The sequence below is a fragment of the Bombus huntii genome, chromosome 8 (assembly GCF_024542735.1).
Source record: "Bombus huntii isolate Logan2020A chromosome 8, iyBomHunt1.1, whole genome shotgun sequence".
Lineage (NCBI taxonomy): Eukaryota > Metazoa > Arthropoda > Insecta > Hymenoptera > Apidae > Bombus > Bombus huntii.
In genome coordinates, this window is record NC_066245.1 from 1,401,672 (window position 1) to 1,414,681 (window position 13,010).

Consider the following 13,010-nt stretch of genomic DNA (forward strand, 5'->3'; position numbering starts at 1 on the left):
AATTCGAATTTTTTCAATCGATTAAGCGTTTCTTCCGTTTTATATCGTTTCCTGAAATGCGCATAGTATCGTCAATTTATTGCGCCAATAAGATATTATGCCTGTTTCTCAAGGCTTTACACGCGAGAGCGACGTATTTAAATTAGACAAAAAATTAAACGACGGTTATTTGCTGCTGTATGAGTATAGACTTTGCTACATAAGATGTTGTCAGACTAATGAAAAAGTGTTTTTACGCAATTTTAAATTCATGTCAGCGTTTACGATACGAAAGCAAGTACGAGATGTAATAGAATTATTTATTTCAACTATAATAATTGAGTGTAAAAAGAATGTTACATTACTTGAAGATCGAATATACCGTAAGATGTTTCCGGAGTATATTCTTAGAAGAAATACTATAATGAAAGAAATACTATATCTGGCATTATAAATATTTTAAGATTCAGCATGTTTATTAAAGAAACGTGTACGATGATAAGGCGTGTAATTAGTAACTAATGTGGTGTGAAATTCCAGTTATAACAATGTCAAAGAGTTACTATAAAATCGTTGACAAATATAAGTCTGCAACGGACAGCTTACGATTTCGATCACGTTATATCACCGACAAATAGATTCGATCTATCGCTAAATGTAAGAATTTATAGAGCATATAATATCTTCTGTTGTTGCTAAATCAATGTTTCCTTATCGAAAAGATAGTCATCCTATCTAATTAAGCAACGCGATGTAGAAAATGTGCTGAATCAATAATATAGAATTGAAAACAAGAAACGTCACGCGACGGAGGAAAGACGAATCTCTTTTTTAAACGGAAGCGTAACTCTAAAAGGTAACTCTAGTAGTAACTCTAAAAAATTTGGAACAAAGATTCGATGTTCAACAGGGTCAGGGTCCAGTTACGATCGCATTTAAGTTATGTCAATACTCTCAGATGTAGGATAGACAAAGACTTTCTCTCAGCGCTTTCTCTGATCCGTAATTTACTATCAAAGAAATACGTGCGTCGCGGTATACTCGGTTATCCAAATCCTATGAAAATTTATGCTCGTAAAACATCGTGGTCACTATTGCATACTGCTCGAACCTGCTATGTATATTATGAAACGTTGATCCAAACATTAAATTACACGTTTATTCGTTCAGCTATATGGATAGTAACTCGCAAGAGTAACAAACGCGTATCACTTCGTTCATCTATTCCTTTTCGAAATATGTTTTACGCGATACAATATTCAATCAGCATCGATAAAGAAAATAATCTTACAAATCGCGATATGTTCCACAGAAAAATGCCTGCGATAAAACTCTTCGGCAGAACATGGCTAGCTGCGAGCGACGACCTTGTTTATCCGGGTATCTTTGAAATTTTCATTCGATCCATTTGGTAAGTAGTTCGTCTTCTTTCAGTTTCAACGCTAGAATCTTGAGAATTTCATCCTACGTGGAACATTGCTAGAGATTGTATAGACTCCACATAGTCTTTAAAGCTTCAATTGATCGACGTATTTTACTTAAAATATCATACATTGTAAATCGATGCCAACATGCACAGAAATAATGGTTTTAAATGATTAAAAGTACAGTAAACAGGGTCATAACATTGCTCTCGAGGCATGGCGTTAAATTTAATAATCTTATATCACGCCTCGAAAATAAAATGTATAACGTATAAGTTCAGCTTTTGAAATCTTTTATCGAGTTGTTTCAAAATCTCGTTGATTAAGAATCAATGAAACATATAAATATGTATTTTCCTCTCTCCTTCGTGCAAATTCAAATTTATACACAATGATATGACTTTTTAAGAATTATACACATGAAATTTGCGTAACGCAATATCTTACAATAGCACAGCTGTGCGGAAAAAATAATAAGGTGTATTGGAAAAAATAATATGTAAAAATAGCGAAATAAAAAAAAAGAGGAGAGTAGGAATAATCAAACTAACGACATTCAGAATTTTAATATCAGATAATTTAGCTTAAGTTTCGACGTGTACCCTTGGCAGAAATGACGATCTAACAGTTCTATTCCACCGAAGCATAAGGAACCGATCCTTTCTATATTTACACATTTTACTCGATTACCTTCTTATTCTGTGTTTATGCAAATTTTACGATCATTATAGAATTTTGACGAACTGGAGACTCGCAAGTCACCCATAGTACGTATTTATAGAGCTATGGTTAGTCGGTTAAATAATATGTGTATCTACACATATAACATTATTTAAACCTTCTCGATTATTCCAGGAAGATGACGAAAATGTACGTAATACATTGTACATAGGTAGAATTATCCAAGAAATAGTTTCATGTTTTGTAAATAACTAATCGTCTCTCGTTTTTATTCGTATTTTGATTTTCTAAATTCTATATTAAATTATAGACTTTATATTAGATAGAACTAATTAAGGATAATATAATCATATTTCTTATTTGTTGAAATAAATTATGGTATTTTACATGTCACTAATACATAGTAAAATTCCTTTTAAAACTTCTTGCAGAATGGTTAAATCAATGGATCACGTTTACGAATAATAAAAAAACGGCTTAACTACATACATTGTGAGATGTTTAGAAACAGAAACAGAACTTCTCTCAAATCTTTACTTTCACATGTCGCATATCGTTCACAGATCGTTGAAAAATTTGAAAATGAATCGTATGTACATTAAGTATGCTACAAATATAAAAGATAGTGTTTGCTAGGAGCGTGCGGGTACCTAACATGCGCATAAGTAAGATGCCTTTTCTTAATTTCGCTATCAGATTTTGTACCTAAACCTTTATCTTCAGAATGATTTTCACTATTTGACTATTTGACTATAATAAAAGATACGAGACCGCGGGTATCCGGAACGTTACAAACCTTCGGGTTCCTAATCCGATCCCGAGTAAAATTCCCAACAATTCCCGATAATTATCCTTAATTAACATCCCTAAATAATTATCTTTACTATTAAGAAGAGTTTCTTTGTTTATTAAACAAATCTGAATAAATCTTAATCCTTACGTAATTAACTCTGTTCACAGGTTATCCCTAATTGTAACCGTTTGTGTCAGATATTATGAGCATACATGGAGTTGTCAGTTAGGCGGAGAGTTAGTTCGCGTGTATCTCTTAGGAGAGGTTGCATTTCTTGTCGTGTCTATACTTTTCATGCTCATCATTATAAGACTGAGCGCAAAAGGATCTATCATGGAAACGCACGCTCGTAAATACGTTGAACCATTCTTGACAGTTAAGTAAGTAGACGTTTGAAAATTATACTGCAATTTACATATCGTTGACGAACAACGCCATTCATTATAAAATACCGCTGAAATAAAACAATGTTCTTCGTTCTGACATGCATCGCTTCACGAACTACTTTATACTTTTATCATTCCTATTATTAATTTTCTAATTGCAAGTACAAACTTCAACTACTATCATCGATCATAAACGGCGCCATTTATCCATAATTATGTATAGGCAATTAACGAATTACTATATAAAATGAATTCCATTTGCCATGTCTATTGACGTCAACTCTTTTCACTTTTTAGTACTGATGCATCATACTTTATTAACGTACACTAGTAACAATTGATAGGTATTGTAATATACACCATTTCTGAATGTTACAATGCGAGATTATCATCACATATAATTTATTATTGCGATAAGATTATTTTTGATAGGTTCGTTGCTTGTAGCAATTCGATAAAACTTGACTGTAATATCTTAGCGCGAAGATATAAAATTTGCACGTGTTGTAGAGATCTCAACGTTATTCCAGAAATTCTAAATCCAACTTCAAATTAATACGAATAGTATAAAGTTTTATCGCGCAAATAATCTTAATAATTAGTGAATCTTTTACTTGCCGCTAAATTCAAAAGCAGATGTTCTAATATGCAGGATGTTTTATACAGAATTATACAATTGAATACGAATAACATTTTTCCATTCGTAATTTTCTTTTATTCGGTGTTCAAACCTTTTCCTTTTTTTTTTTTTTTACAAAGAATCTTTTCTGCGGGCAGTCGAGTTTGACAAATTTTCGTAACTCTTGACCCATTAACAAGTACAATACATCTCCTATAACGGTTCAGTCGTTTACAAAGTATCGATGAGCACTATCATTTCGAACTGAATTTTCTTACAAAGTAGCTTTCAAATGCAAAACTTTCATTCTACGTTTTCAATTCATCTTTGTTGGTAAAACAATTTTCTGATCGGTATTGTATCATTCGTCTTGAGACACCTTGTATACGCGTAAAAAAATTCTGCAAGAGCGCGTTCTTCCCAATATTGATGTCCCTTTTCTAAAGTTATAATAAAGATATTATTATGATTTTACAGAATATTGTTCCTCCTGCCTGAGATATCATGGAATATTTTAGGAAGTTTATGGTTGTTTGGATCAAACGTCAAATGTACTTATGAACATTACACGATCATGATAACCCAGGCGTTAGTGTTCTTCGACTGGATTCTTATAGGTCTAACCATTTTCGGCTTGGCATTGATCTTTGATCCATTAGGCTTATTAAGTAACAAACATTTAGAAAGTTCTGTCGAATATGGCAAACTCTCAAGGAACTGGCAACGGAGATTCAAGTTTCTCTGGTGGATGAGAAAAGACGAGAACGCTAACGAGACTTTTCAACAAGTTGCTGGTGAGACATAGGTACGACTGGCCTAAAAAAGGTTCTGTCGTGATTGAAATCGAAACCGTCATTTCTTCGTCATATATTTTTTAAAAGAAAGCTTTCAACGCCGGAAAAAAGATTAAACTAAACGAACGGAGATTTGGCCTAAACTTGTATCAACTTGTAATACATAAAAGTAAAAAGTCAAGACAAGAGCTACACCAAATGGAAGAGGATAGAAGGTCGTTGATTAGTGTAAATATTGGCGATAATTTTTTGTACACATTGATAAAATACGTACTTTGTATATATAAATAGTTTCCTAACAGAGATTTTGAACTCCTATCTACACACATAACATATATATATATCAGTAGTTAAACTTCTACGTACACATCCTTACGAACTGGTGTGAAAAAGTAAAATCTGCTTGTGCCTTATGGCATGTAATGAATTATATATATATATATAACGAATTAAACGTGACAACTGCAGGATAGTAAAAATAATTTGATGTACCGTGCGCAACGCACACGTTTCGTGTGTCACGATATTTGTAATTCGCGGCGTTGATCTCTTTCTGTTTATGCTGAACTTTTGAAAGGCAGAACTTTTTTCCGGAGGGTAAATGTGCATAAATAAATGCCTACAATGTACGTCTTAGTATATGTATAGAAATTAAACATTCTCTGTTTTACTAAACAATTATAGCTATTGATAGAAAGAAATATCTATAATCTTTGTAGAATCTAACACAGTTTGTCAGCATTTCCTTTCGTCGTGATTCTGTTACTGACAATATTACAAACTTGTAAATACAGTAAACAACGTAATTCTTTAACATTATCGCACACCTCTCCGTACCAAACTATCTATCTTTGACTATATTTGCCATTTAACGCTTCACCAAACATCTAACACATTTTACATCTTTTTTTTATAGACTATATTTGCAACAAGATTTTCAATCTTATATTTATCGTCTGTCATAGGGGTAATTTTGACATGATAAAGAAATTATTGCTTTTTTTATAGGTTTGCTAAGCTCTCTGTACCAGGGAACAGATTTAGTTCCTTCAGATATTATCGCAGGATGTATCCTGCTAAGAATTCGGCAAAAGCGAGAAACTCGTGAATTGCGCCGGTTAAATATTCTTCCTGCTCCAAAATATACTTCCGGTATATATTTTAATTATTATAATTCTCCTCCAAAATTTTCTAACATTTTTTCTAATTTTAATTCGCGGGAATTCATGTAACTAAAGAGTTAATTATATTCTTTCGAAACTCTACAAATAATATGAACGATCTTAATGTTATTGTTCTAGATGCAACTGTAATTTTTAGAAATGTACCAAGTTGGATGTCTTTAGAGAACGCGGCTTACTATATAAAACTCTCATTAGCTGCTTACGGATGGTTATTTGTTATGTACTTGCATATATGCACCGGGTGTTTTCATATTCTGCCGAATTTGACTTGTTGCACCTGTTTTCGGTAAGTAGGAAATCAATTAGGAGAATATTAAATAAAATAGAAGAAGAATAGACTCAAATTTGAAATACGATTCAGTAAAATATTATTTTAAATAATATATTGCGATATAGAAACGATATTATACCGCGCTTTAAGAAAAGAAAAAAAGTATAAAACGTGTACTACTTTAACTAATATCATGAGACCCTATGTTGATCAATTCATTGTAACTACAGAACAAAACGTATTCCAATTATTGGCGACAATTGTTGCTACTGTTATTTAGCCGGAATGAAAACTTTATCAGATTTATCAACGGATGACATCCTGTATGCGTCATTTAAAAACTATTTATGCGAGGTTGGTATTAAGGAAGAGTATTATATATTTGTATATTCAATAAAGAAACAGCTTTTTTAATCGTTTTTATAAAATACTTTTAGATACCGTTCTGTGTAATAGCAGATCAGAAAAAAAATAACATTGTCATTATTGTACGGGGTAGTCTCTCGATGCGTGATTTGATAACTGATTTTGCCGCAGGTTCTAATGTTTTTGTATGCGAAGGTGTTCCATCAAACAGCCATGTAAGTATCTTAAGTCCAATATGAAACTAACAATAAGAATAGTTTTAATCGTACTATTTACAAAGAAAATTGTACGCTGAGTTTAAGCTATGTTTCCTTTTAAATTATTCATAATCGTCAAATGTTACGTGTATAGGCACACAGTGGCATGATAACGGGTGCTAGGCTGATTTTGAAGAAATTAGATGATAACAAGGTTTTAGAACGAGCATTCAATACATATCCTCATTACGATTTGGTTATTACAGGTAAATAGAAATGCTATATGTGCGCTAGAAAATGTTGCTTATAGGTTTACACGTATTAGTCTCTATAATATTTAAATGTTTTCAATTTTATGTTACGAATACTTTTTTTGTCTTACTCTTTTCGGTCGCACGATAAAATGTTTGTTGACATGAGAAACGATAAATTGAAAACAATCGTATTTTCGAGGTATCAAATATTCCAATTATGTAGACAAAATGTTAGAATGATATATGCATTGTACATTACGAGATTATTAAATTGCGTACAAAATAAATAAAAAAGGAAGGATTTTCGCGTATAGATAACAAATGACTCGCAATTTACTTATTTGTATCTTTCTCGTTAGTCATCTTAGAGACATACATGGTCATTCTTTGAACGATTACGAAACAATTTATTTCAATTAGAAAGATATAATTTCTTAAAAATGCCATCATGCCAAAATAATAGATACTTTTTAAGTATTTAACAAATAATTTAAAACGAAATTTAGAGATATCTAATTTTACTGATAAAGTTTTATCTATATGTTTAAGACAATCTTTTAACAATTTCATGTAAGACAATATGTGCAGGTCACAGTCTAGGTGCTGGTATAGGTATTCTGTTAGGATTTTTACTACGTCCACGATATCCATCACTGAAAGTCTATGGATTTTCCACGCCAGGTACGGATTCTTCAGAAACTTTGATTCTTCCTCTTTATATGGTTAATTTTTTTAATTAATAATAATTATTATTAAAGAACCTTTACTAAGAAAAACTTTTTGTTTAGCGGGTCTTCTCTCAAGGGATCTTGCCAGAGTAACGGAGGAATTCGTTTTCACAGTAGGCATTGGAGATGACTTAGTAATGAGGCTGAGTGTTGATAGCATAGAAAATCTTCGAACGTCTTTGCTTATGGCACTTCGTGTTTGCCCATTACCTAAGGTGCGATCTTTATCCTATTTCGAATATTTTAGACTCTGACATGTCTATTTTAGCGTACACTATCTGAAATATTTTAAATTTTATTTCTTTAATATTATTGTTGCAGTATAGAGTAGTATTAAACGGATTAGGGTACATTTTATTCGGCATTCCTGAGAAAGACCTTGAAAATATATGGAATGCCTATAATATGATTACCACTGTATCGGGAGAAACACCTTTACTTAACGACCGAGATATAAATACAGTAGAGGTATATACTTACATACGTGACCATATAATTTAAATTATTCATTTCCTCGTTTATCCACGTATAAAACCTAATTTGCGTTATAATACTATATTCTAAAAAAAGAAAAAAAAAAATGATTTATATTATAGGAAAGTAGGATTTACGAGCGAGATATTTCAAAAAGGAGATATTCTAAAGTAAAATTATACATAGGTGGTAGAATACTTCACATAACCAAATGTAAACCCGAACAATCAAAAAACAGGTTTGTTACTTATTTCATATTTTACCTATTATTTATTTTCTCCATGCACATTTATTTATAATACTAGTACTTATCTATTGAGTTTATGCAAAGTTGAAGAATATTTTCGAAGCGCCGAATAATTAACTGTATATTACATTTTCTCTTGCAGCAAGAATCAAAATAAGAAAGAAAAGAAATTCGAGATGCGATGGGCACAACCAGAAGAATTTACGGAATTAGTTGTGATGCCACGGATGTTATTGGATCATTTACCAGAATGTATGGACAAAACTCTGACCACCTTGTTAGAACAACAAAAAGACTAGCTACAATAGTTTAATCCTTGACATAAGTAATAAAAAATGAATTGGTTTGTGATTACATTATATCGTTAGAAAAATCGTGCAATTTTCCGAATAGCACGGGGCGTAGTTTTAAATTTGAATATTTTCTGACTTAAACTGAGGATATAATATAACATAATGCATAACATAAAACATGTGTAAGACGCAACACCGAAAGATCGAATGACAAATGTAACAACGTACATTTTAAAAACGTCTACAAAATGTTTGTAGAAGAAATGAAAATTGCTTTCGATCAGTTATGTTCACTTCATTATGATAAATTATAATCGTTTAATATGGTGATTATACATATGGTGCAATGATGTTATAGAGTATCGCAATGCTTGCGATTAATTTGTGATCACTTTGTAATTACTCTTAATTGTTACTTTTCATTACTTCAAAAATCCCAATCATGTGATTTTAATATATATATATATATATATAATATTTTTTCTACTATAATAATGATGGTAAAAATACAGAATATGACTTGTTCTTGGTTATAGTATTTTAACATGCCCACTGTGTTGCATTTATAAATTGGTTGGTGTAATTAATTATTTGCATTATACTTACCCAAATGTAACCAAAATGATTACGTTATATTTTATTATTGAATACATTTTTCTGTTCTGTTATAGAAATGTAACACATTTTTAAACTTTTAATCGTTAAAAAAGATATTTTTTCTTTTTTTTTTTAGTGTGTAATGATATTTACTTGATAATATATTTCCTTTTTATTTTCCTACGAATTTTATAAAAATTTGATACAAAACGGATAGGTATCTATTTGCATCCCTTAAAAAAATTAATTATTCAATGTTTCCAGTTAAAATAATCTTTTTTAAAATCAATTTAACGTGGATAAAAAAGAATGGCGTAGTCATGTAGTTACTACTTACATAACATTATTAATTACGACTAAGGATAAAGTAGACACGACCAGATAGTACACGACAAAGTAAATATATATGTACATTTCGCATAAGCATACGCATATGTACATAACATAGGCAGATACAGAATATCGAACTTCCTGTCCAACGTTTCTGTCCTGTGTTTCTTATGCCCTCTGTGATTTGTTATGGTGAATTATCATATACATTCCACTACTATACCTAATCGATAATGTCGCATACAACACGAAAATTATAAGATGGTCAGGTGGCTCCAAAAACACGGGAGATGAAAACGTATTGAATATCAGGTCTATCTTGTACTTAATCAATGGTACGTATTCAGTGGAAGCGGTTGTCCAGTCACATGTAGGAAGAAAAAGCGAGTGAGAATACTTAGTAATATTTATACAGTAATACAAGTTCGAAATGTAAACAGATGTATGATTTGAAATTATTAAAAGTATTATCACATTAGAAAGTTATAAATATAATTGTAAAAGTAAGTATCGTTCAAATTTTCTGCTACCATATATCATAACCTCTTTACCTTTTTGCATACGTGTGCTTGGTAGTTTTAATAAATATTATAAGCATTACATAGTGTTTTTTAACAGTTTTAATATTAGTATATTTTGTGATATTAGAATTATGTTTTAGATAAATTACCTTAAACGATAAATATATTATTTTTCAACAGATGTCAGTTGTATCTTCAAGGGTTAGTAGTGTCTCGTCGATTCTAAAATCTCCTGGAGTTAGATCACAACTTATTAGACAATCTAATAGAGTACATTTCAAACTTCCAAAAAATCTCAAAAGTATTATCTATAATTTTGAAGCTGGTAATGGAACAAAAGATTATGAAGATTTAATATGTATTCTACGAGATTCAAATATAAAGGTATTTAAGTAATTATTGAAATAGTTTATATTATCCTAGTTTTATTCGATTAAATATTATTTGATATTTCTAATTTGAATCTATTACTTTTCAATTTAGGACACAGATTTAATAGAATTTTTATCAAATGTAAGACAATGTATATCATTACTTGGTCCTATCCACAAAGTATTTGTAGAAACGCTTCTACAAATAAAATGGACAAACCGTTCTATAGATGTCACATCTGCTTACAAAGCATTTATTGAAGATTTAATTTGTATGCAAATTCATTATGCTAAAAATACAATAGACAGTTTAGTTGAACAATTTAAACCAGGTATATTTTAAGAAATTATTGTTATATAAGTGGCTCTAACGATGGATTATAACTAAAATTTTTATTTTGCGTAGATGAGGATAACGATGATGAATGGAAAAATGAAAAATGCAAAGAAGAAGATATTCAAAGATTAAATCATATACATAATGTCCTTCAAAAAATTTTGAAAGTTGTGCCAATGTAAGTATTTACTATATTATTTTTAGTATTTTATAAAATATGCTCTTCCCCCCCTCTCTCTTATAAATAATGTATGTATATAATTCATAAGTAAAATTTAAGAATATAATAATTTCTATAAAAATCTGTTTAAGGTCAAGCAAACTTCTATTGCAATCTCTTAGAGCAAGGTTCCCATATATTGTTCATGGAACTCGTACGCATGAAGTTTATGTTTATGCATTGATTCAAATATTAAGTTACGCACCACAGTTACGATCTGATATTCTATCTCTAATTATTAACAGGTAATATCGCTGTAATCTAATTTTATCATTTCAGGATAAAAAGTAAGTTCTTTATTGTAAGTGATTTCTGTTTCATAATAGGTTAATGGTATTAGATGTAAATATACCACGTTCAGAGATAGAAAATGAAGAAGATGAAGACTTAATGGACGATGCTAGTGAATGTAACAGTATACTTGGTAATGTGAATAATGTTGTTGAAGAAAATAATATAACAGAAACAGATGAAGTACATCCAATAGCTCATAAATTGGATATGTGTATGGAACTGATCCTAAAATATATGTACAACTGTTGTTTTATTAACGGAGTTTTGCAAGTGAAATGTTTAAGAAGTCTCTATTTTGATATATTGCAAATATTTGAAACAGTAATATTACCCACTCATGCGAGTCAATACGTGCAGTATATTATGTTCTACATTTGTAGTTTTAAAACAGCTGTTGCGGAGGCTTTTGTAGATTGGTTATGGCAGAAAGCATCCAATCCTAATGTACCCTCTATTATACGACAATCGTCTGTAGTATATATTGCTAGTTTACTTGTTGCAGCAACATTCGTTACAACTGGGTATGTTTTTAATAATGTAACACATAATACAAAAGGTATACATAAAGATTTTATATATTTTATTTTTATTAGGTTAGTAAAAGCAGTCCAATTTGAAATATCCAAATGGATACATGATTATATCAACATGCAGGATCATTCAAACTATATAGAGGATGGAAATAAAGAACACAGTGTATTTTATTCTGTTTGTGAAGCACTGTTTCTTATAATTATTAAAAGGCATAATGATTATCCTGATTCAAAAAAATGTAAATACATCATTTTAATGAAACAATATATACATCTTTTCTTAATTCTACTAACGTTCGATATTATTTGTTTATTTGCTTTCAGACATGTTATATTTACAAGAGTTGGATTTAGCGAAAATTATAACTTGTAAACTAAACCCATTGAAAGCTTGTCATCCTGAAATTGCGCACAGTTTTGCAGAAATTACCCGAATATATCAATTGGCATATTGTTATACCGTAATTGAAAATAACACACGGAATCAACTACCTCTTTTCGATAGCAAAAAAGGAACAACACCTACAGTTGAAATCTTTTCCCCATTTAATACTTATACGTTACAACGAAGTGGACAGAGGATAATTCCTGTATTGCGTGATAACGTTAATAGCAGGGCACATAGAACAAGTATGAAATATAGAGGATATATTGAATACATGACTGAATATTAGATTTAGTTCTTAAAATTTAACACAGAGTATGTTTTAATATACTCTGAATTCATTTCTGTGTAATCATCTTTTTAAATAAATCGAATATTTATAAAAACAATATTATACTGTTTTAGATCAGACAAATATAGTATTTCTAAAATAAATCTGGAAACTTGTATAAAATGTAAAATTTTAATTTAATAAAAAAGTAAATGAGATATACGCAAATTTGTTGTTATACTTATAATTTCTAAATATTAATATGTAAAATTTCATAATTATAGAAGTAGAATAAATATAATCTATAATTTGTATTAAATTTCTAATTACATTTAAATACATTTTATCTGTGAATTTTACTTCCTAGTTCCTTGTAAATTTAAAAACATGAACAATATATTTATTTTACAATTCATTTTCTCTAAAGATATTAAAATCTAAAAAATAAATCGTTTGTAACA

The 13,010-nt window shown here is 30.1% G+C and overlaps 2 protein-coding genes and 1 long non-coding RNA gene across 13 annotated transcripts in view; 2 read left to right on the forward strand and 1 right to left on the reverse strand.

The window, feature by feature from the left end:
- The window catches only part of LOC126868756 (diacylglycerol lipase-beta-like), a 136,629-nt gene extending 127,327 nt beyond the window's left edge, over positions 1 to 9,302 (forward strand). For 10 of the 11 annotated variants that reach the window (XM_050624546.1, XM_050624543.1, XM_050624544.1 and 7 more), the window contains 13 exons: positions 1,292 to 1,390; positions 3,045 to 3,257; positions 4,360 to 4,676; positions 5,685 to 5,828; positions 5,978 to 6,146; positions 6,362 to 6,485; positions 6,569 to 6,712; positions 6,849 to 6,960; positions 7,537 to 7,629; positions 7,737 to 7,891; positions 7,998 to 8,144; positions 8,273 to 8,388; positions 8,540 to 9,302. In XM_050624546.1, coding sequence (XP_050480503.1) covers positions 1,296 to 1,390; positions 3,045 to 3,257; positions 4,360 to 4,676; positions 5,685 to 5,828; positions 5,978 to 6,146; positions 6,362 to 6,485; positions 6,569 to 6,712; positions 6,849 to 6,960; positions 7,537 to 7,629; positions 7,737 to 7,891; positions 7,998 to 8,144; positions 8,273 to 8,388; positions 8,540 to 8,696 — 1,986 coding nt within the window. In that variant the 5' untranslated portion in view covers positions 1,292 to 1,295 and the 3' untranslated portion in view covers positions 8,697 to 9,302. Of the gene's footprint in view, positions 1 to 1,280; positions 1,391 to 3,044; positions 3,258 to 4,359; positions 4,677 to 5,684; positions 5,829 to 5,977; positions 6,147 to 6,361; positions 6,486 to 6,568; positions 6,713 to 6,848; positions 6,961 to 7,536; positions 7,630 to 7,736; positions 7,892 to 7,997; positions 8,145 to 8,272; positions 8,389 to 8,539 lie in introns of those variants that run through there. The other variant, XM_050624541.1, reaches the window with a different exon arrangement.
- Positions 3,264 to 9,419, reverse strand: LOC126868760 (uncharacterized). Its single transcript, XR_007690748.1, has 4 exons — positions 9,297 to 9,419; positions 8,157 to 8,236; positions 7,710 to 7,954; positions 3,264 to 4,322 (listed from the first exon to the last, which is right to left on the reverse strand). It is a non-coding gene; the product is annotated as an uncharacterized LOC126868760 (long non-coding RNA).
- Positions 9,420 to 9,947: 528 nt separating this feature from the next.
- LOC126868758 (RNA polymerase I-specific transcription initiation factor RRN3) lies at positions 9,948 to 12,777 on the forward strand. The gene is made up of 8 exons (XM_050624553.1): positions 9,948 to 10,120; positions 10,319 to 10,522; positions 10,622 to 10,841; positions 10,916 to 11,024; positions 11,159 to 11,311; positions 11,393 to 11,881; positions 11,954 to 12,132; positions 12,218 to 12,777. The coding sequence occupies exons 2-8, from the start codon at positions 10,319 to 10,321 to the stop codon at positions 12,565 to 12,567; spliced, it is 1,704 nt and encodes a 567-aa protein (XP_050480510.1). The 5' UTR covers positions 9,948 to 10,120; the 3' UTR covers positions 12,568 to 12,777.
- The last annotated feature ends 233 nt before the right edge of the window (positions 12,778 to 13,010 follow it).